The 22,386-nt window shown below is 44.0% G+C and overlaps 1 protein-coding gene across 3 annotated transcripts in view; it reads right to left on the bottom strand.

The window, feature by feature from the left end:
• The window catches only part of dnaaf1 (dynein axonemal assembly factor 1), a 178,378-nt gene that overhangs the window by 47,537 nt on the left and 108,455 nt on the right, over positions 1-22,386 (bottom strand). For all 3 annotated transcript variants that reach the window (XM_067997601.1, XM_067997602.1, XM_067997603.1), the window contains 2 exons: positions 17,562-17,783; positions 15,284-15,450 (listed from right to left, as the gene is read on the bottom strand). In XM_067997601.1, coding sequence (XP_067853702.1) covers positions 15,284-15,450; positions 17,562-17,783 — 389 coding nt within the window. The remainder of the gene's footprint in view (positions 1-15,283; positions 15,451-17,561; positions 17,784-22,386) is intronic.

Raw genomic sequence — 22,386 nt, 5'->3', positions numbered from 1 at the left:
ATTGACAGCTTGAAATCAGTATCACTTTGTAGGGAACAGTCCAGGGACAGTCTAATGCCAGGAACTGGTGGTGTGTAAGGAGCAGCCCAGGGATAGTCTAATCCCAGGACTGAGATGTGTAGAGCGCAGCCCAGGGACAGTCTAATCCCAGGACTGAGATGTGTGGAGCGCAGCCCAGGGACAGTCTAATCCCAGGAACTGGTGGCGTGTTTAAAAAATGGATTGCTGGACAGCGAAGGACTGAATACTTTTAATTGCCTATAATCTGGGATTCACATTACACCCAATGCATCCCGTACACAAAAACTCACCACCTCTCCCCAAGCCTACTCCCTTATATATGGGAGCCAGAGAGTGCCCAATTGCTTGTGCACCTGAACTTAATCATTCATCAATTGATGTAATTAATTTTTATACAATTAACAGTTACCTCTCTGTCTTCTCAAATTAAAAAAATTATATAAATACAAGCAAAAAAATTCTTATACTGAACAAAACAGTACATTGTGATCCGACCCTTCACCAGGATCCCTCTAAGCTTCTTGTACACGTACCTCTTTTTGTAAAACAACCTGATAGTTGATGGCTTGAATCTACCTATTTAATTTTGAAGATTTCCTTTCTCTCCAGCATTTGTTTCAAACCAGCAAGGTCAATGCGTAGACATTTTTCACTTACATTTTTAGTAGAGTGTATATTATTCCATAATGACTGATAGTATACCCATAGAATGCTACGTGGACAATCGTCAGTCCTCCCATTATACAGGATGTCACTCAAAATATTTGCCAAATAGAATCCCGTATCCACTGTGTCTACGAGGGCCAGTGTTTCAGCAGTTCGAATACTTCTAACAACCCTTTTTATTTTCTTACCTTCCCAAGCTAAAGGGCAACATTTCCCATTCTCACCCATATGAAACCAGCTGCACTAGAATACCTATCATCAAGATTAGCATGTCAAGCATCGCTACAGATAACTAGCTTCATTTTCTTTGGTCACCTAAGGATGGGAACTTAAGTGTACATTTATCTATATTTAATTTCCATAATCTTTTATTTGTCCTTAAAACATTCTCTACTACAGGATCTTTCATTGAAGTATTTAACTCCAACACATCAAAATTAGCATCTGGTCTAGTCTGAGTGCACAACCAGTTCAACTGACCAATCAAACTTCGGAATTTCTCTGTCTTCTCTTTGGAATCATAAAAAGTTACGGCACAGAAGGAGGCCATGCGGCCCATCGCGTCCATGCCAGCCGTAAAAGAGCTTTCCAGCTTAATCTTTCCAGCACTTGGTCCGTAGCCCTGTAGGTTATGGCACTTCAAGTGCACATCCAAGTACTTTTGAAATGAGTTGAGTGTTTCTGCCTCGACCACCCTTTCAGGCAGTGAGTTCCAGACCCCCACCACCCTCTGGGTGAAAAAATTTCTCCTCAGCACCTCTCTAATCCTTCTACCAATTACTTTAAATCTATGCCCCCTGGTTATTGACCTCTCTGCTAGGGGAAATAGGTCCTCCCTATCCACTCTATCTAGTCCCGTCATAATTTTATACACCTCAATTAAATCTCCCCTCAGCCTCCTTTGTTCCAAAGAAAACAACCCCAGCCTATCCAGTCTTTCCTCATAGCTAAAATTGTCCAGCCCTGGCAACATCCTCGTAAATCTCCTCTGTACCCTGTCTAGTGCAATCACATCTTTCCTGTAATGTGGTGACCAGAACTGTACACAATATTCAAGTTGTGGCCTAACCAATGCGTTGTACACTTCCAGCATAACCTCTCTGCTCTTATAATTCTATGCCTCAGCTAATAAAGGAAAATATCCCATATGCCTTTTTAACCATTACGTACCTATCCTGCTACCTTCAGGGATCTGTGGACATGCACTCCAAGGTTCCTCACTTCCTCTACACCTCTCAGTATCCTCCCATTTATTGTGTACTCCCTTGCCTTGTTTGCCCTCCCCAAATGCATTACCTCACACTTCTCCAGATTGAATTCCATTTGCCACTTTTCTGCCCACCTGACCAGTCCATTGATATCTTCCTGCAGATTTAGATTTTTTTAGATATAAACATAAATATATCTATGTTTAGATATATCATCTTTCTGTGATGACCTAGTATGATTTACCAGGATGGGAATAACACTCTCTAAATAGGACTGCTGATTTAAAGTGATACTAGACTCACTTTGCTTAACATCTAAACCAATATATTTAAAAGCCTCACAGGCCTGACTCCCAATTTTAAATTCTACTCTAATTTTACCAACGACAAATTTCTCAAATTCCGCAGTACCTCCCCATAAGAAATCATCAACATTCGTCACGAAGATGCCTGAAGTTTGCCTTTGTGGTACCAATAAAACATGGCAGGATCGGCTTTTAGCTGAACACAACCTATTTTTAGCAAAACAAATCTCACCGAAAAATACCATACCCTGGAAGCATCATTCAGGCTATATATGCATTTCTTTAGCTTCAATAATTTTCCTTCTGCATCTGCTGCACCTTTAGGCGGTTTCAGAAATGCTTTTCGCTGAAAAGTATCGCCCTGCAGAAATGCGGCTTTTACGTCAATCGACCTACACTCCCATGAATATGTGGCCAAAAGAGCCAAAAAGATTTTTAAGATTACCTTTCCAGCAGTGGGAGAATCCACTCGAACATCTGTATCACCCAGTTTCTCTTCAAAACCCCTAGCTACCAACCTTGCTTTAGCTTTATAAGTCCCATCTACAAGGATTTTTTCAGTACAAACCCATCTATGCAACAAAGCTGGTTGATCCTTATCAGATACCTCAGAATAAACACCAAATTCTCTCCAACTATCCAACTCCCTCTGTTTCAACTCCTTTATTCTTCTATCCTCAAGTCTATTAGCAGCGACTTGGAAATATATTGCCGTTCCTTCATCGTTGCTGGGTCAAAATCCTGGAACTCCCTTCCTAACAGCACTGTGGGAGAACCTTCACCACACAGTCTGCAGCAGTTCAAGGCGGTGGCTCACCACCACCTTCTCAAGGGCAATTAGGGATGGGTAATAAATGTTAGCCTCGCCAGTGACGCGCACATCCCATGAACGAATAAAAAAAGCCACCAAAACTTCATGGTCACGAGGACTTCTGCTTCTCGTTTTATGACCTGATGGTTCTGTGGTCATCATTTCACTGTCTGATCTATTCAAGCCCGGGCCTCTACTTCTATGTCCGTAGGGTCTACTATTGCAAGATCTCCCTCTTGTGATCGTTTTCTAAGGTTCACTGCCGGACCCCCTATCACCACTCGTACTGTGCTTTCTGACTCTCCACCCCACATTCTGCCAGTCCATGGGCCTCGCTTCTTGGCAATGATCCTGAACATTTAACCAATATTTAAACTTCCCAATAGCTTTTCCTGCACAACCCAAAATTGTCACGTCTCTCCATTCATCAGTTCCTTCTGGAACACAAGTCACCTGTGTACCCACTTTAGGTAATTGTAGTTTGGATGTGACGGCTCTGTCGTGTATTTAATCACTCATATTATCACTGACCATCCCTGGGTCTACCTCATTCTGTTCCTCAGGACCGCATCAAAAAAATCATGAACATTTGAGGTGCAAGTTGCTATCACCTGCTCAGACTCCGAGATTCTATAATTCATTCCAAGTAAACATGAGGAATGACCCTTAATAGTTTGATTGCCGTGTTGGACAAGTACTGTCTTACCATCACGACCGATCACTTTACCAGGGCCTTTCCATTCGTTATGACCCTCTTTTTTGTAGTATACCAAATCTCTTGAACTGAACTCTGACTCAGATGGTCTAATATGATGCCTCAGTGCTCTACGACTTCTGATACCTCAGCCTTGTCTTCCTGCATGTAAAGCATTTAAATGCTCAAAAAAGTAGCACTAATCATAGTACCTCCTACAGTAATGGGATTATCACCGAGAACAAAAGGTAATAAGAACATAAGAAATAGGTGCAGGAGTGGGCCAATCGGCCCCTCGAGCCTGCTCCGCCATTCAATAAGATCATGGCTGATCTGATCCTAACCTCAAATCTAAATTCATATCCAATTTCCTGCCCGCTCCCCGTAACCCCTAATTCCCTTTACTTCTAGGAAACTGTCTATTTCTGTTTTAAATTTATTTAATGATGTAGCTTCCACAGCTTCCTGGGGCAGCAAATTCCACAGACCTACTACCCTCTGAGTGAAGAAGTTTCTCCTCATCTCAGTTTTGAAAGAGCAGCCCCATATTCTAAGATTATGCCCCCTAGTTCTAGTTTCACCCATCCTTGGGAACATCCTTACCGCATCCACCCGATCAAGCCCCTTCACAATCTTATGTTTCAATAAGATCGCCTCTCATTCTTCTGAACTCCAATGAGTAGAGTCCCGATCTACTCAACCTCTCCTCATATGTCCACCCCCTCATCTCCGGGATTAACCGAGTGAACCTTCTTTGTACTGGGATTATGCCCACAGACTAGCTGGTAAGGACTATATCCTCTAACCATCTGCAAAGAATTCTTTGCGTGAACTGCCCATGCTAGGGCAGTCGATAACTTACATTCTGGCCGATCCACCAAAATTTTCTGCATCATGTTATCAATCACAGCATGATTCCTTTGCTAAAAGAGCTCTCAGCAGCTGAAGTCATGACAAGTATATTCATATTCTCACACACGTCTCTGAACTCCGTGCTAGCGAAATCCCCTCCATTATCAGTAGAGCGGGCAAATTGTTTACGTAATTTTAGGACAATGTGTCTTTTTTCTCGCTTATCCTGAACACCTGAGGCCATTAATACCTGTCTGACATGCTGATGAGAAACATCAGGTTTCATTAAGATGACACAATAATGCTCTGACTGGGTAAACTGTAGGTCAACTGATTTTCCAATCGTAATCACCTTATCGAGTTCTATTTCCAGTTTCATTTTCACTCTTTTCTAGGATGGGTTTACCCAAAAGCACGGGTATCTCACTTGAGATTACATCTGTGCTTATAAAATGGCTTTCTCCAGCTATTTTACATGGTATGACTACTTGCTTGAGTGACCTCAAGGTGTTGTCATCGCCAAATCTAAAGCAGGCCGAACTTTTATATTCTTTAACCTTGCGCCGATCTTCACTGCTGAGTGAATCAAGGTAACATGTTAACCGATCCACCCCACAAACAGTCAATGCACACGCACTACCTAGTACCGCACAACTGAAAGAATCTGCAAATAACACCTTCATCACCGGATTAAGACTCATGACCAGAATGATTTGTTCATATGGGAAGAAAGGAGGTGAGGGAGTGGAGGTGGCAGTACTGATTAAGGAGAATACTGCAGTGCTAGAGAGAGATGATGTCCTGGAGGGGTCAAGGACAGAATCTATTCAGTTAGAGTTAAAAAAACAATAAAGGTGCCATTACACTACTGGGTGTATTCTATAGGCCACCAGCTAGTGGGAAGGATATAGAGGAGCAAATTTGCAGGGAAATTACAGAGAGGTGCAAAAGCCATAGAGTAGTGATAATGGGAGACTTCAACTATCTGAACATAGACTGAGAGAGTAATAATATACGGGGCAAAGAGAGGGAGGAATTTTTGAATTCAGGTGAACTTTACGAACCAGTACATTTCCAGCCCAATGAGGAAGGAGGCATTGCTGGACTTGGTTCTATGGAATGAGGTGGGCCAAGTGGAGCAAGTGTCAGTGGGGAACATTTAGGCATCAGCGATCATAGTACCATAAGTTTTAGACTAGCTATGGAAAAGGACAAGGAGCAATCTAGAGTAAAAATACTCAATTGGAGGAGGGCCAATTTCAGTGGGATGAGAACAGATCTGGCCCGGGTAAATTGGAATCAAAGATTGGCAGGCAAAACTGTAATTGAACAATGGGTGGCCTTTAAGGAGGAGATGGTTCAGGTACAGTGTAGGTACATTCCCACAAGGGAGAAAACCTCAAATTGCAGGTGTGTTGGGGGCAGGGGGGGGCTGCGAAAATCCAGAGCGGATTTGGAAGCCGGCTCCAATCTGCCAACTTCCGAGTTCCCCACAGACACGCCTGTGTGCGTGTCCGCTTCACGAATCTGGAAGTCCCGCCGGCAATTAAAGCCGGCGAGATGATAATTAAAGAAACAAATCTACCTCATTGAGATACTTAAGGCACTTTATTTCTGACGTAGTAGATAGTTGAAACAATTTTAAACTTACCTGGGCGGCTTTCCCATGGGTTCTGATTCACGCCTGGGTGAAAACCAGGGCCGGATCAGGTAAAAATAAACAAAATAAATTAAATAAAAAAAACATTGCACAAAGTTAAAAAACAAAATAAACCTACCTTTCCACCCTGCTCTAATTTGCAATGTCTCCCCCTCAGCCCTCGATGTTTCCCTCTCCGATATCCCTCTTAGCCCCCGATGTCCCTCCCTCCCCCTCCCGAATCTTCCCCTCTCCCCCCCGCACCCCCAACCCGGATGTCAATCAGGCTGGCCGCTAAACCCGGAAACAACTTTAATCACCATCAATTACAACACGACTGTGTCAGAAAAGGTAAGTATTTTTTAAATTCGGGTTTGCCACGCGCACCTTCAGCCCCACTGCCAACCCACCACCATTTCAAAATTGAGCTTAAAGAGAGAAAATGAAGCAGAAAAAATGGGCGTATGACAGATGTTAGGTTGATAACACATGAGAACCAGATTGAATATTTAAAGTTCAGAGGGGAAGTGAAAAAGGAAATAAGAGGGGCAGAGAAAGAATATGAGAATAGACTGGCAGCAAACATTAAAGGGAATCCAAAAGTCTTTTATAGGCATGTAAACAGTAAAAGGGTAGGAAGGAGAGGTGGGGCCAATCAGGGACCAAAAAGGAGATCTTCTCATGGCGGCAGAGGGGATGGCCGAGGTACTAAATGAGCACTTTGCATCTGTCTTTACCAAGGAAGATGCTGCCAAAGTCTCAGTAAAGGAAGATGCAATTGAGATACTGAATGGGCTAATAATTGATAAAGAGGAGGTACTAGAAAGGCTGGCTGTACCTAAAGTAGATAAGTCACCCGGCCCGGATGGGATGCATCTTAGGTTGCTGAGGGAAGTAAGGGTGGAAATTGTGGAGATACTGGCCCTGATCTTCCAAACTTCCTTAGAAATGTGGGTGGCGCCAGAGGACTGGAGAATTGTAAATGTTACACCCTTGTTCAAAAAAAGGGTGTAAGGATAAACCCAGCAATGGCAGGCCAGTCAGTTTAACCTCTGTGGTGGGGAAAATTTTAGAAACGATAATCCGGGCCAGAATTAGCAGTCACTAGGACAAGTGTGGATTGATTAGGGAAAGCCCGTACGGATCTGTTGAAGGCAAATCGTGTTTAACTACCTTGATAGAGTTTGCTGATGAGGTTACAGAGGGCCGATGAGGCCAATGCGGTTGACGTGGTGTATATGTACTTTCAAAAGGCATTTGATAAAATGTCGCATAATAGGCTTGTAATCAAGATTGAAGCCCATGGAGTAAAGTGGGCAGTAGCAGCATGGATACAAAATTGGCTAAGTAACAGGAAACAGAGAGTAATGGTGAACGGTTGTTATTCGGACTGGAGGGAGGTGTACAGTGGTGTTCCCCAGGGGTCGGTGCTGGGAACACTGCTTTTCTTGATATATATTAATGAGTTGGACCTGGGTGTACAGGGCACAATTTCAAAATTTGCAGATGACACGAAACTTGGAAGTGTAGTGAACAGTGAGGAGGATAGTGATAGACTCCAAGAGGATATAGACAGGCTGGTGGAATGGGCGGACACGTGGCAGATGAAATTTAATGCAGAAAAATGCGAAGTGATACAATTCGGTGGGAAGAACAAGGAGAGGCAATATAAACTTGGTTCACAACTCTAAAAGGGGTACAGGAACAGAGAGATCTGAGGTATATGTATACAAATCATTGAAAATGGCAAGGCAAGTTGAGAAAGCGGTTAAAAACATATACGGGATCCTGGGCTTTATATAGAGTACAAAAGCAAGGAAGTCATCATGAACCTTTATAAAACACTGGTTCGATCACAACTGGAGTATTGTGTCCAGTTCAGGGCACCGCACTTTAGGAAAGGTGTGAATGCCTTAGAGAGGGTGCAGAAAAGATCTATTAGAATGATTAAAGGAATGAGAGATTTGAGTTATGTGGATAGACTGGAGAAGCTGGTGTTCTCCTTGGAACAGAGGAGGTTAAGAGGAGATTTGATAGAGGTATTTAAAATCATGAAGGGTCTAGACAGAGTGGATAGAGAGAAACTGTTCCCATTGGTAGAAGTGTCAAGAACCAGAGCACATATACTTGAGGTGACTGGCAAAAGAACCAAAGGTGACATGAGGAAAAACTTTTTTTTTTAATGCAGCGAGTGGTTATGATCTGGATGCACTGCCCGAGGGGGTGGTGGAGGCAGATTCAATTGCGGCTTTCAAAAGGGAACTGGATAAGTACTTGAAAGGGAAAAATTTGCAGGGCTACAAGGATAGGGCAGGAAAGCAGGACTAGCTGGATTGCTCTTAAATGGAGCCGGCATGGACTCGATAGGCCGAATGGCCACCTTCCTTGCTGTAACCTTTCTATGATTCTATGTATCATTAACATCATCCTCTGCCTCAGAGCTTCTGTCCATGTGGATCGTCTCAAATACCCTGAATCTGTACTCTGGGCAATTCATCGCATAATGATATGCAGAGTTACAACGAAAGCACCTCCTGATTTGTTCTTGGCCATTCTTGTAATTCAGTCATCCATAATTCCTGTCCCTAATTTGCTGTTCGTCTATAGAGCCGGATTTTCTTTGCTGGCGTTCATCACTGGTCTGCCTGTCCCGAATCCATCCGTTGCATTGATGTCTCCGTCCAGTCTCCTGAGAATTCCAAAATCCAGCTTGGCACCTCCGTTCAGTGTCCGCATCATCTCAAAACATGGTCATCATGGAATCGTCCATTCTGTGTGTTTCAGCAGAATGTCCCATGAGAGCCAAAGGGAATGAATGTTTCCCCAGGAATTTTTTTTAAAGTGTCAGTCATCTGATCTAACAGAGTGTCTCTGTCTGAGAACTGGATGCCAGTTAAGACGAGGTGCAGGTCAAAATCCTGGAACTCCCTTCCTAACAGCACTGTGGGAGAACCGTCACCACACGGACTGCAGCGGTTCAAGAAGGCGGCTCACCACCATCTTCTCAAGGGCAATTAGGGATGGGCAATAAATGCCGGCCTCGCCAGCGACGCCCATATCCCATGAACGAATAAAGAAAAAAAAGATACATTAGCAAAGTCCAATAATTTAAATGCAAGGACCGATTGAGGGGTTCCTAATTTGAACCTTGTCAACCTTTGGGTATAATTTGTTGAAGTTAATGATGCATTCTTCCATGGAATGATCGTTTGTTTTTCAAAATCGATCAAACTCCGACTGGGCCTCATAAGCACTCAGCAGATCATCTTTTTACATAATTTGTCCAGGAATTTTATTAGGTAGTCAAAACCTTCATCATCATCCAAACAATCAATCTCCAGCTCCAAAAGCACTGTACTCCTAATCTTACTGCGGTCAGGAAGTGATAGTGCCAAGGCCAGCCTTTGCTTTCTCTTCGGCAGAGCAGTAACCCACGTCAATGGATCAACCTCTTTCTTCCATTGGTCACATGGTTCAAACTCCAAAAACATCGGAGAGAAATCATATCTCGCCAACTGACTTGTTTGCCACCATTCTTCACGACAGTCAATTGGCTCTCAAGTTCTATGTCCAATAAAAAAAAAATTTCCCTCAGTTACCAGTCTCCACTTTTAGGCAACCATGCTTAAAAAATGGATATCCAGAGAGTGAATACTTTTATAGAATCATAGAATCATAGAAGTTACAACATGGAAACAGGCCCTTCGGCCCAACATGTCCATGTCGCCCAGTTTATACAACTAAGCTAGTCCCAATTGCCTGCACTTGGCCCATATCCCTCTATACCCATCTTACCCATGTAACTGTCCAAATGCTTTTTAAAAGACAAAATTGTACCCGCCTCTACTACTGCCTCTGGCAGCTCGTTCCAGACACTCACCACCCTTTGAGTGAAAAAATTGCCCCTCTGGACCCCTCTCACCTTAAATCTATGCCTCCTCGTTATAGACTCCCCTACCTTTGGGAAAAGATTTTGAATATCGACCTTATCTATGCCCCTCATTATTTTATAGACTTCTATAAGATCACCCCTTAACCTCCTACTCTCCAGGGAAAAAAGTCCCAGTCTGTCTAACCTCTCTCTGTAAGTCAAACCATCAAGTCCCGGTAGCATCCTAGTAAATCTTTTCTGCACTCTTTCTAGTTTAATAATATCCTTTCTATAATAGGGTGACCAGAACTGTACACAGTACTCCAAGTGTGGCCTCACCAATGCCCTGTACAACTTCAACAAGACATCCCAACTCCTGCATTCAATGTTCTGACCAATGAAACCAAGCATGCCGAATGCCTTCTTCACCACCCTATCCACCTGTGACTCCACTTTCAAGGAGCTATGAATCTGTACTCCTAGATCTCTTTGTTCTATAACTCTCCCCAACGCCTTACCATTAACGGAGTAGGTCCTGGCCCGATTCGATCTACCAAAATGCATCACCTCACATTTATCTAAATTAAACTCCATCTGCCATTCATCGGCCCACTGGCCCAATTGATCAAGATCCCGTTGCAATCTTAGATAACCTTCTTCACTGTCCACAATGCCACCAATCTTGGTGTCATCTGCAAACTTACTAACCATGCCTCCTAAATTCTCATCCAAATCATTAATATAAATAACAAATAACAGCGGACCCAGCACCGATCCCTGAGGCACACCGCTGGACACAGGCATCCAGTTTGAAAAACAACCCTCTACAACCACCCTCTGTCTTCTGTCGTCAAGCCAATTTTGTATCCAATTGGCTACCTCACCTTGGATCCCATGAGATTTAACCTTATGTAACAACCTACCATGCGGTACCTTGTCAAATGCTTTGCTGAAGTCCATGTAGACCACGTCTACTGCACAGCCCTCATCTATCTTCTTGGTTACCCCTTCAAAAAACTCAATCCAATTCGTGAGACATGATTTTCCTCTCACAAAACCATGCTGACTGTTCCTAATTAGTCCCTGCCTCTCCAAATGCCTGTAGATCCTGTCCCTCAGAATACCCTCTAACAACTTACCCACTACAGATGTCAGGCTCACTGGTCTGTAGTTCCCAGGCTTTTCCCTGCCGCCCTTCTTAAACAAAGGCACAACATTTGCTACCCTCCAATCTTCAGGCACCTCACCTGTAGCGGTGGATGATTCAAATATCTCTGCTCGGGGACCCGCAATTTCCTCCCTAACCTCCCATAACGACCTGGGATACATTTCATCAGGTCCCGGAGATTTATCTACCTTGATGCGCGTTAAGACTTCCAGCACCTCCCTCTCTGTAATATGTACACTCCTCAAGACATCACTATTTATTTCCCCAAGTTCCCTAACATCCATGCCTTTCTCAACCGTAAATACCGATGTGAAATATTCATTCAGGATCTCACCCATTTCTTGTGGTTCCGCACATAGATGACCTTGTTGATCCTTAAGAGGCCCTACTCTCTCCCTAGTTACCCTTTTGCCCTTTATGTATTTGTAGAAGCTCTTTGGATTCACCTTTGCCTGATCTGCCAAAGCAATCTCATATCCCCTTTTTGCCCTCCTGATTTCTCTCTTAACTCTACTCCGGCAATCTCTATACTCTTCAAGGGATCCACTTGATCCCAGCTGCCTATGCATGTCATATGCCTCCTTCTTCTTTTTGACTAGTGCCTCAATCTCCCGAGTCATCCAAGGTTCCCTACTTCTACCAGCCTTGCCCTTCACTTTATAAGGAATGTGCTTACCCTGAACCCTGGTTAGCACACTTTTGAAAGCCTCCCACTTACCAGACGTCCCTTTGCCTGCCAACAGACTCTCCCAATCAACTTCTGAAAGTTCCTGTCCAATACCATCAAAATTGGTCTTTCCCCAATTTAGAATTTTAACTTTTGGGCCAGACCTATCCTTCTCCATAGCTATCTTAAAACTAATGGAATTATGATCACTTGTCCCAAAGTGATCCCTCACTAACACTTCTGTCACCTGCCCTTCCTTATTTCCCAAGAGGAGGTCAAGTTTTGCCCCCTCTCTAGTCGGGCCATCCACATACTGAATGAGAAATTCCTCCTGAATACACTCAACAAATTTCTCTCCATCCAAGCCCCGAATGCTATGGCTGTCCCAGTCAATGTTGGGAAAGTTAAAGTCCCCTGCTATTACCACTCTATTTTTCTTGCAGCTGTCTGTAATCTCCTTACATATTTGCTCCTCAATTTCCCGTTGACTATTTGGGGGTCTGTAGTACAATCCTATCAAAGTGATCTCTCCCTTCTTATTTTTCAGTTCTACCCATATAGACTCAGTGGGCGAACCCTCGGATATATCCCCTCTCACTACTGCCGTGATGTTCTCCCTAATCAAGAACGCAACACCCCCTCCTCTCTTACCTCCTGCTCTATCTTTCCTATAGCATCTGTACCCTGGAACATTGAGCTGCCAGTCCTGCCCCTCCCTTATCCATGTTTCAGTAATAGCTATAACATCCCAGTCCCATGTACCCATCCATGCCCTGAGTTCATCTGCCTTGCCCATCAGACTTCTTGCATTGAAATAAATGCAGTTTAATCTAGACTTCCGTGGTCTTTGCCCTGCTTTCTCAGACCATCTGTCCGGTCATGTTCTGTACACTCTCCCTTACTGCCTTTTGTTTCTGTCACCACTTTATTTCCCACTTACTTCCTGCATCGGTTCCCATCCCCCTGCCACATTAGTTTAAACCCTCCCCAACAGCACTGGCAAACACTCCCCCTAGGACATTGGTTCCAGTCCTGCCCAGATGCAGACCGTCCAATTTGTACTGGTCCCACCTCCCCCAGAACCGGTTCCAATGGACCAGGAATTTGAATCCCTCCCTCTTGCACCATCTCTCAAGCCACGTATTCATCTTAGCTATCCTGTCATTCCTACTCTGACTTGCCCGTGGTACTGGTAGCAATCCTGAGATTACTACCTTTGAGGTCCTACTCTTTAGTTTAACTCCTAACTCCCTAAATTCAGCTTGTAGGACCTCATCCTGTTTTTTACCTATATCGTTGGTGCCTATATGCACCACGACAACTGGCTGTTCACCCTCCCCCTCCAGAATGTCCTGCAGCCGCTCTGAGACATCCTTGACCCTTGCACCAGGGAGGCAACATACCATCCTGGAGTCTCGGTTGCGTCCGCAGAAACGCCTGTCTATTCCCCTTACAATCGAGTCCCCTATCACTATAGCTCTGCCACTCTTTTTCCTGCCCTCCTGTGTAGCAGGAAAAAGAGTGGCAGAGCTATAGTTGCTTATAAACTTTATTTGGCAGGATTCACATTACACCCAATGCTGTTAATTGTACATAAATGAATTGCATCAATTGATGAATGATTATGTTCAGGTGTGCAATCAATTGGGCACTCTCTGACTCCCATATATAAGGGAGTCGGCTTGGGGAGAGGTGGTGAGTTTTCACCTCACACAGACATGGAAACATACAAAATAGGAGCAAGAGTAGAACATTCGGGCCTGCTCCGCCATTCAAAACGATCATGGCTGATCGTCTAACTCAGTGCCCTGTTCCTGCTTTTTCCCCATATCCCTTGATCCCTTTAGCATTAAGAAATATATCTATCTCCTTCTTGAATAAATCTAATGACTTGGCTGCCACTGCCTTCTGTGGTATAGAATTCCACAGGTTCACCACCTCTCCCCAAACCTACTCCCTTATATATGGGAGTCAGAAAGTGCCCAATTGCTTGTACACCTGAACATAATCATTCATGGGGTTGTATTCTCTGGAGTTTCGAAGGTTAAGGGGTGATCTGATCGAAGTTTATAAGATATTAAGGGGAACGGATAGGGTGGATAGAGAGAAACTATTTCCGCTGGTTGGGGATTTTAGGAGTAGGGGGCACAGTCTAAAAATTAGAGCCAGACCTTTCAGGAGCAAGATTAGAAAACATTTCTACACACAAAGGGTTGTAGAAGTTTGGAGCTCTCTTCCGCAAACGGCAATTGATACTGGCTCAATTGCTAAATTTAAATCAGAGGCAGATAGCTTTTTGGCAACCAAAGGTATTAAGGGATATGGGCCAAAGGCAGGTATATGGAGTTAGATCACAGATCAGCCATGATCTTATCAAATGGCGGAGCAGGCACGAGGGGCTGAATGGCCTACTCCCGTTCCTATGTTCCTATCAATTGATGCAATTCATTTATATACAATTAACAGCATTTAGGAAACAGCCCAGGGACAGTCTAATCCCAGAAACTGGTGGTGTGCAGGAAACAGCCCAGGGACAGTCTAATCCCAGAAACTCAAGGTGTATAAGGAGCAGCCCAGGGCCAATGAGACGAAGGTTGATGGGCCAATGAAAGGCCTTGGCTCAAACTTCCACCCCATCAGTTATTCTTTACCCTGATCCTAGTGTAAAAGCTGCTGGATTCATTTGCTACTGTTTGCTGGTAGAGGGCGAAGGTTATTTTGAACATAAAATAATCCTCTGATCGATATAATGCAGTGCTTGAAAGGGTGGTGGAAGCAAATTCAATCATGGCTTTCAAAGAGGAATTGGATAAATACTTGAAGGAAAAAAAATTTCAGGGCTATGGGGACAGAGCGGGGGAATGGGACTAACTGGATTGCTCTTACAAAGGGCCAGGACGGACTCGAATGGCCTCCTTATGTGCTGTAACCATTCTATGATAATGGGAAAAATTGGTATCTCGCTCTTCTAATGTTCCCGTTCGCTACTTCTGTTTCTCGGAGCAGCCATCCATACACTGTCTGAAAGTAGGTTTGGAAGTTGATGCCAAATCCACAGCATTTGTGTGCTCTGGTCTCACAACGGGCGCAGGCCACTCAAACTCATTCAGCAAGGAGTCTTTCATCTCATCAGTCTCAGCTAGGTTAAAATCCAGATCTCAGAACTGAACGAGTTCCCACCCACCATACCTTCCTGTCTCCCATGAGATTACCTGTTTAATTTCCATCTTCTAGGTGAGCTGGAAATTCAAACTGTGATTTCAATGTAAAAAAAACTTCAGCCCACAGAGTTTACATTCGAGCATTAAGCTATTTCCCAAAGACTAATAAATTCCATTTGTACATTTATACATACAGAACAAACAGGTAATCTTCACTTACCAGGTTAGGCATCACCTCAAGGACAGTAATAATCTCAGGGTCGTCGAGCTTGTTGTAGGAAAGGTCAACGACGCTCAGGCTGGGGCACTGTTTCAGGTGTTCAATGTCCTGTACCAGGTGCAGTTGGTTGTGAGACAGCTGCAGCGTATTGAGCACTGGCAGGCAGGCTGAGAGAGAAAAAGATCATTCCAGTGAATGAAGGGGGCCTGTTACTCAGTAAATAATACATGTGGGAAGATGGACCATGATAGTATCAGATGATGCACAGCAGTATCATGGATCAAATCACCACATTGAACCTCCTTGATATAAAAGCACAGCATTCTACCACCCAGGGCTGGAGAACGAACAAGCTGCCAGCTGTTGTCCTCCACATATGGAACTGCAACAACAACTTACATTCATGTGGTGCTTTGAACATAGAATAATGTCCCATGAAGGAGTTATTAGGAGAGGTGACCACAAGCTTGATCAAAGAGCTAGATTTTAAGAAGGGTCTTAAACAGAAGAGAGAGATGGAGAGGTTTAGGGAGGGAATTCCAGAGTGTAGGGCCAAAGTGGCTGAAAGCATGGCCGCCAATGGAGGGAGTGATGCACAAAAGATGGAACAGAGAGCACGGGGAAGGTGAGGGTTGTGGGGCTGGAGGAAGGTACAGAAATAGGGAAAGGTGAGGCTATGGAAGGGTTTAAACAAGAGGATGAGAATTTTAAATTGGAGGCATTGGGGAACTGGAAGCTAATGTACGTCAGCGAGCACAGGAGTGATGGGTGAACTGGACATGGTGCGAGTTACAATATGGCAGCAGAGTTCTGGATGAGTTCAAGTTTACGGTGGGTACAAGGTGGGATGCCGACCAGGAGAGCATTGGTATAGTGGAGTCTGGAGGTAACAAAAGCATGGATGAGGGTTTCAGCAGCAGATGGGCTGAGGCGGGGCAGAGACAGGCAATGTTGTGGAGGTGCAAGTAGGCAATCTTGGTGATGGAGAGGATATGGGATGGGAAGCTGTGCTTGAGATTGAAAAGTCTGGCTCAGCCTGAGACAGTGGCCAGGGAGAGGGATAGAATCAGTAACAACAGTACGGAGTTTGTGGCGGGGGACAAAGATGATGGCCTTGGTCTTGTCAATGTTTAATTGGAGTAAGTTGCGGTTCATCCAAGTCTGAATATCAGACAAGCAGTCTGACAACACAGAGGTAATGCTGGGGTGGAGAGAGGTGGAGGAGAGGCAGAGCTGGATGTCATCAGGGTACTTGTGGAACCTGACCTCAAGTCTTCAGATGATGTTGCCAATGGGCATCATGTAGATGAGGAAGAGGAGGGGGTCATTGATAGATCCTTGGGGGACTCCAGAGGTCATGGAGCAGGAGGCAGGAAGAGACACCATTGCTGGAGATGCTGTGGTTACAACTTGATAGGTAAGAGCAGATCCAAGCGAGGGTGGTCCTACTGAGATGGGGAACGGAGGAGGGGCATTGCAGGCGGATGTGTGATGGACTGTGTTAGCGGCAAAGAGGGTAAGAAGGGAAAATGCAACACAGTAACATGGGATGTCATTTGTGACTCTGATCAGAGCTGTTTCGGTGCTGTGATAGGGGTGGTTTCACAGTGTCACTCCCCACTCCTCGCCCCCCCTGGCTGATCCCTGTCCCCCACATCCACACAGCAAGGCCACAAGAGTTGCACACCCCTGTTTGCCCTGAGACAGTGATGATGGGCCTTCTCCTTGAACCCCTGCAGTCTGTTCACAATGGTGTTAGGCAGGGAGTTCCACCATCACCTGTGTTATACTGGTAGGGAGAAATTGGCGGTGCCACCCATCAGGCCCTCTGACATGTTCCCAACATGGACTCCTCCTCGAGTAAGTCCATAGAACATGATGGGGACCAAGAGTTTGGATGGGCCTGAGAGCTGATCCGGAGACAATTACCTCAATGAGGAGACGAATGAGAGAAAAATTAAAGTTCTTTAAAAAGGACTAAACAGATTTTGATGTTCCTCTTTGTCAAGAATAGAAAGGGGGGGGGGAAGGGGGAGAATGATTCCATTTTATACTTGCATTAACACTTGTATAAATGCAGATTAAAACTCTTGCCACAATTCATGGCGGGTGCTGTCCACGTCCATTTGGAGTCTCTCCTCTGGGCTAAGAGGGAACCACTCAATGAAGTGGACAGTTGGCAATGAACAGGGTGGTAAATAGAAGGGAGCAAGTACTTTATATTGAGAGCACTTCCAGTGTATGGGAAAGGACAGGCAGGCCCCTGAGCTTCACTCACAGAGGTTCTCAATGGTTCTGATGTAGTTGTTGCTGAGGTTGAGGGAGTCCAGTTTCTGCAGCGGCTCCAGGTTCTCCATTTTATGAATGAGGTTTTGATGCAGGAAGAGGCAGCGTAGCTCGGTCTGAGCATCCAGGTTCCCGATCCTGGACAGGCCGTTGCACTCCAGCCACAGGCACCTCAGGCCAGTGTACTCCTCCAGGTTCTCAATGCAGGAGAAACCTACACCAGACACATGGGAAAAAGCAGGAAGTGTTCATCAAACACGCACAACTGGTGTGACTAGAAAACACTGGCTGCAATTTAAACCTGAATTGTGTAGTGCGCCGTCACACCTTCAACGTGTCGGCAGCTTCCTACTGCTTGGATTAAATGGATTATTGTCATTAGACTGGAGAGAAACCTACCCGTCCTCAAATACTTCCATTTATTCAGACATCTTTGACCAGCTGCTCTTTCCTCAGTTAACCAACCTTCTATAGCTAAAAAAAATACCTTTATAACAGATAGAAAAACTTCAATCATTCACAAAATAATGAAGCAAACCCATCAAATTGCCCAAGCAGGGGGTGGGAAATCTGTCCAATGGACATGGCCTCGGGCTCAAGTTTCGCTCCGTTCCGAAGTTTGCTTTCTCCTGCTGGCCCATTCCCTCCAGTTATTTTTGGGACCTTGTACATGGAACTCACCTCCTCCCCCCACTGCCATCGGCTGTTCAAACTCATACTGTACATTTCAATTCATTGGAGTTCCAATGTGCCCAGTAAAGGAATCTCCCAGTGATACTTTGCATAGTGTGCCCATGTACACACAGTGCTTAACACTCTATCCAATGGGTGCCTTTTGCACTGTGCTGATGGGACAATAAAGTTTTCTTTTGTTCTTGTTTATATGGAGCACAAGTAAAGAGCAATGGCAACAGCAGCAATGGAGGGCCCAGAGCCAGGATCCTCCAGTCCTCCGACTCTGGCCCAGTTCCATGGCTGGAGACCGTAGCTAGATAAAGTCTCCAAGAAAGTTATGCTACGGCCTGGTGTGGACCCTTGGGCCAATGGTGCCCATGGAGGGGGTGGGGCTGTACTTACACTTCAAAATAGAAATCAAAATTCATACTTTGAGAGTTAACTAAGAAAAGTAACCCCCTTGCCTAGATTTTGCTGTGATCTGAGTTTTGTTGGACTGCACAATTTGGGTGAAATTGCTCTACTCTGAGTGACGGAGTCAGTGCTTAGGAAAAAGGATCAGGAGGAGGCCATTCAGCCCCTCGAGCCTGTTATGCCATTCAATTAGGTCATAAGATCTCTATCTTAACTCCCTCTATCCACCTTAGTTCTCCGTACCCCTTAATACTCTTGCCTAACAAAAATCTATCAATCACCATTTTGACAATTTCAATTGACCCCCAGTCTCAACAGCTTTCTGGGGGAGAGAGAGTTCCAGATTTCCACTCACCCTTGTGTGAAGAAACATTTCCTGACATCACCCCTGAATAGCCTAGCTCTAATTTTAAGGTTATGCCCCCTTGTTCTGGACTCCCTCTATCAGAGGAAATAGTTTCTCTCTATCGATTTTGGAAACAATAATCCGGGACAAACTTAAGTCACTTGGACAAGTGTGGATTAATAAAGGAAAACCAGCACGGATTTGTTAAAGGCAAATCGTGTTTAGCTGACTTGTTTGAGTTTTTTGAAGAGGTAACAGAAAGGGTTGATGAGGGCAAATATGGTTGATGTTGATAATATGGACTTTCAAAAGGCGTTTGATAAAGTGCCACATAATGGGCTTGTCAGCAAAACTGAAGCCCGTGGTATAAAAGAGGCAGTAGCAGCATGGATACGAAATTGGCTAAGTGACAGGAAACAGAGTAGTGGTGAACAGTTGTCTTTCGGACTGGAGGAAGGTATACAGTGGTGTTCCCCTGGGGTTGGTACTAGGACCACTGCTTTTTTTGATATATATTAATGACTTCGATATACAGGGCACAGTTTCAAAATTTGCAGATGACACAAAACTTGAAAGTGTAGTAAACAGCGAGGAAGATAGCGATGGACTTCAAGAGGACATAGACAGGCTAGTGTAATGGGCGGACATGTGGCAGATGAAATTCAATGCAGAGACGTGCAAAGTGATATATTTTGGCGGGAAGAATGAGAAGAGGCAATATAAACTAAAATGGTACAATTCTAAAGGGGGTGCAAGAACAGAGATACCTGGGGGTATATGTGAACAAACCTTTGACAGTGGCAGGACAGGTTGAGAAAGTGGTTAAAAAAGCATACGGGATCTTGGGCTTTATAAATAGAGGCATCGAGTACAAAAGCAAGGAAGTCATGATGAACCTTTATAAAACGTTCGGCCACAACTCGAGTATTGTGTCCAATTCTGGGCACCGCACTTTAGGAAGGATGTGAAGGCCTTAGAGAGGGTGCAGAAAAGATTTAATAGAATGGTTCCAGGGATGAGGGACTTCAGTTACGTAGGTAGACTGGCGAAGCTGGGGTTGTTCTCCTTGGAAAGCTAAGAGGAGATTTGATAGAACTGTTCAAAATCATGAAGGGTTTAGATAAAGCAAATAAAGAGAAACTGTTCCCATTGGTGGAAAGGTCAAGAATCAGAGGACACAGATTTAAGGTAATTGGCAAAAGAACCAAAGGCGACATGAGGAAAAGCTTTTTTTTTTAAATGGAGCAAGTAGTATGATCTGGAATGTGCTGCCTGAAAGGTGGTGAAAGTAGTTCCAATCGATTCAAAAAGGAATTGGATAAATACTTGAAGGGAAAAAAATTGAAGGGCTACGGGGAACAAGCGGGGGAATGGGACTAACTGGGTTGCTCTTGCAAAGAGCCGGCATGGTTCGATGGGCCAAATGGCCTCCTACTGTGCTGTAACCATTCTATGATTCTATCTACCCTATCAACTGCTTTAACCATCTAAACACCTCAATTAGATCACCCCTTAATCTTTATGCTCAAGGGACAACAAGCCTAGGCTATGCAACCTGTCCTTATAGTTTAACCCTTTTAACCCCAGTATCATTCTGGTGAATCTGCACTGCACTCCCTCCAAGATCAATATATCCTTCCTGAGGTGCGCTGCCCAGAACTGAACACAATACTCCAGATGGGGTCTGACCAGAGCTCTGTACAGCTGGAACATAACTTCCACCCCTTTGTATTCCAGCCCTCTCGAGATACAGGCCAATATTCCATTAGCCTTTATCATTATTTTTTGTACCTGTCCAGTAGCTTTTACTGATTTCTGTACTTGAACCACGAACTCTCTCTGCTCATCCACAGTTCCTCACTGTTCACCATTTAGAAAATACCCTGATTTATCTTTCTTAGGTCCAAAGTGGATGACCTCACACTTTCCCACATTGAACTCCATCTGCCACAGTTTTACCCACTCACTTAATCCACCAATGTCCTGGGGATGCTTGGTGCTTTTTTTTGGTGGGGAAATGCTTTATAGAATATCGTTATTTTAAAAGATTTTGAATTGATTTTTATGTACCTTTTTAAAAAAAATAATTATTCAGTAAAATGCGTGTGTTTTTCAGATAGTGGCGACAGCTCAGAGATTGTTGCCTTTTTGCCTATTTAATGAAGTGGAATTTTGCTGATTTAAAATCAGCTGTATTTCTAAACTTGAAAAAGCAGCTCCTCTGGTAGGTGAGGCTTTACACCCAATGTCTCAGTGTTTCTGCTTGTCCTGACATCGGAGTAACATTTGAAGGGCTCCAGGTAATGAAAAGTGAAACCTCTTCAGATTATCTCAGCCACTTATTCTATCCAGTGCCTAATAGTGCCTGCTCTTCAGAGGATGGCAGTCACCCTATGCTAGATCTTGTTTTAGACTTTAACTGCCAACAAACTGATGAAATCATAAACGAACAAATGAATTGTAAACAATTTTACAACACCAAGTTATAGTCCAGCAATTTTATTTTAAATTCACAAGCTTTCGGAGGCTTCCTCCTTCGTCAGGTGAACGATGTGAAAATGAAATCCTCGAGATGAAATCGCATTTATAATTCACAGAACAATGCTTGGTGAGTACAGACAGCTTTTTCAACTGCCCGTTGCCAAGGCAATCAGTGTGCAGACAGACAGGTGTTACCTGCCAGGTCTCACAGAATATACAAATCACCAAAAAAAAACAACAAACAAAAAAAAACAGAGATAGAGAGGTAGAAACAGAGATAGAGAGGTAAAATTGTTTTCTACCTCTCTATCTCTGTTTTTTTTTGTTTGTTGTTTTTTTTTGGTGATTTGTATATTCTGTGAGACCTGGCAGGTAACACCTGTCTGTCTGCACACTGATTGCCTTGGCAACGGGCAGTTGAAAAAACTGTCTGTACTCACCAAGCATTGTTCTGTGAATTATAAATGCGATTTCATCTCGAGGATTTCATTTTCACATCGTTCACCTGACGAAGGAGGAAGCCTCCGAAAGCTTGTGAATTTAAAATAAAATTGCTGGACTATAACTTGGTGTTGTAAAATTGTTTACAATTGTCAACCCTAGTCCATCACCGGCATCTCCACATCAGAACAAATGAATAGTAGCAGTAAGACAACAGCTTTACTGTAATGCTCAGCCAGATCATTATTGGAAAAGAAAATAATAAATAATTCACAAATGCTATACGAAACTGTGACCAAACTTTCTAACATCCTGGTTCTTTGTTGTTTTTTTTCTCACAAACTATGAAAACTATCGACTTGATTAACATTCTCGGAGATTCTAAACAGACTCGCCCAGTTTGAAAAAGGCAAGCTGATAAATGCCTTCAAAACAGTGACTGGGAGCCACTCATTTTAAG

Source organism: Heptranchias perlo, chromosome 16 (assembly GCF_035084215.1).
Source record: "Heptranchias perlo isolate sHepPer1 chromosome 16, sHepPer1.hap1, whole genome shotgun sequence".
Lineage (NCBI taxonomy): Eukaryota > Metazoa > Chordata > Chondrichthyes > Hexanchiformes > Hexanchidae > Heptranchias > Heptranchias perlo.
This window is presented reverse-complemented; position numbering and strand designations above follow the sequence as displayed.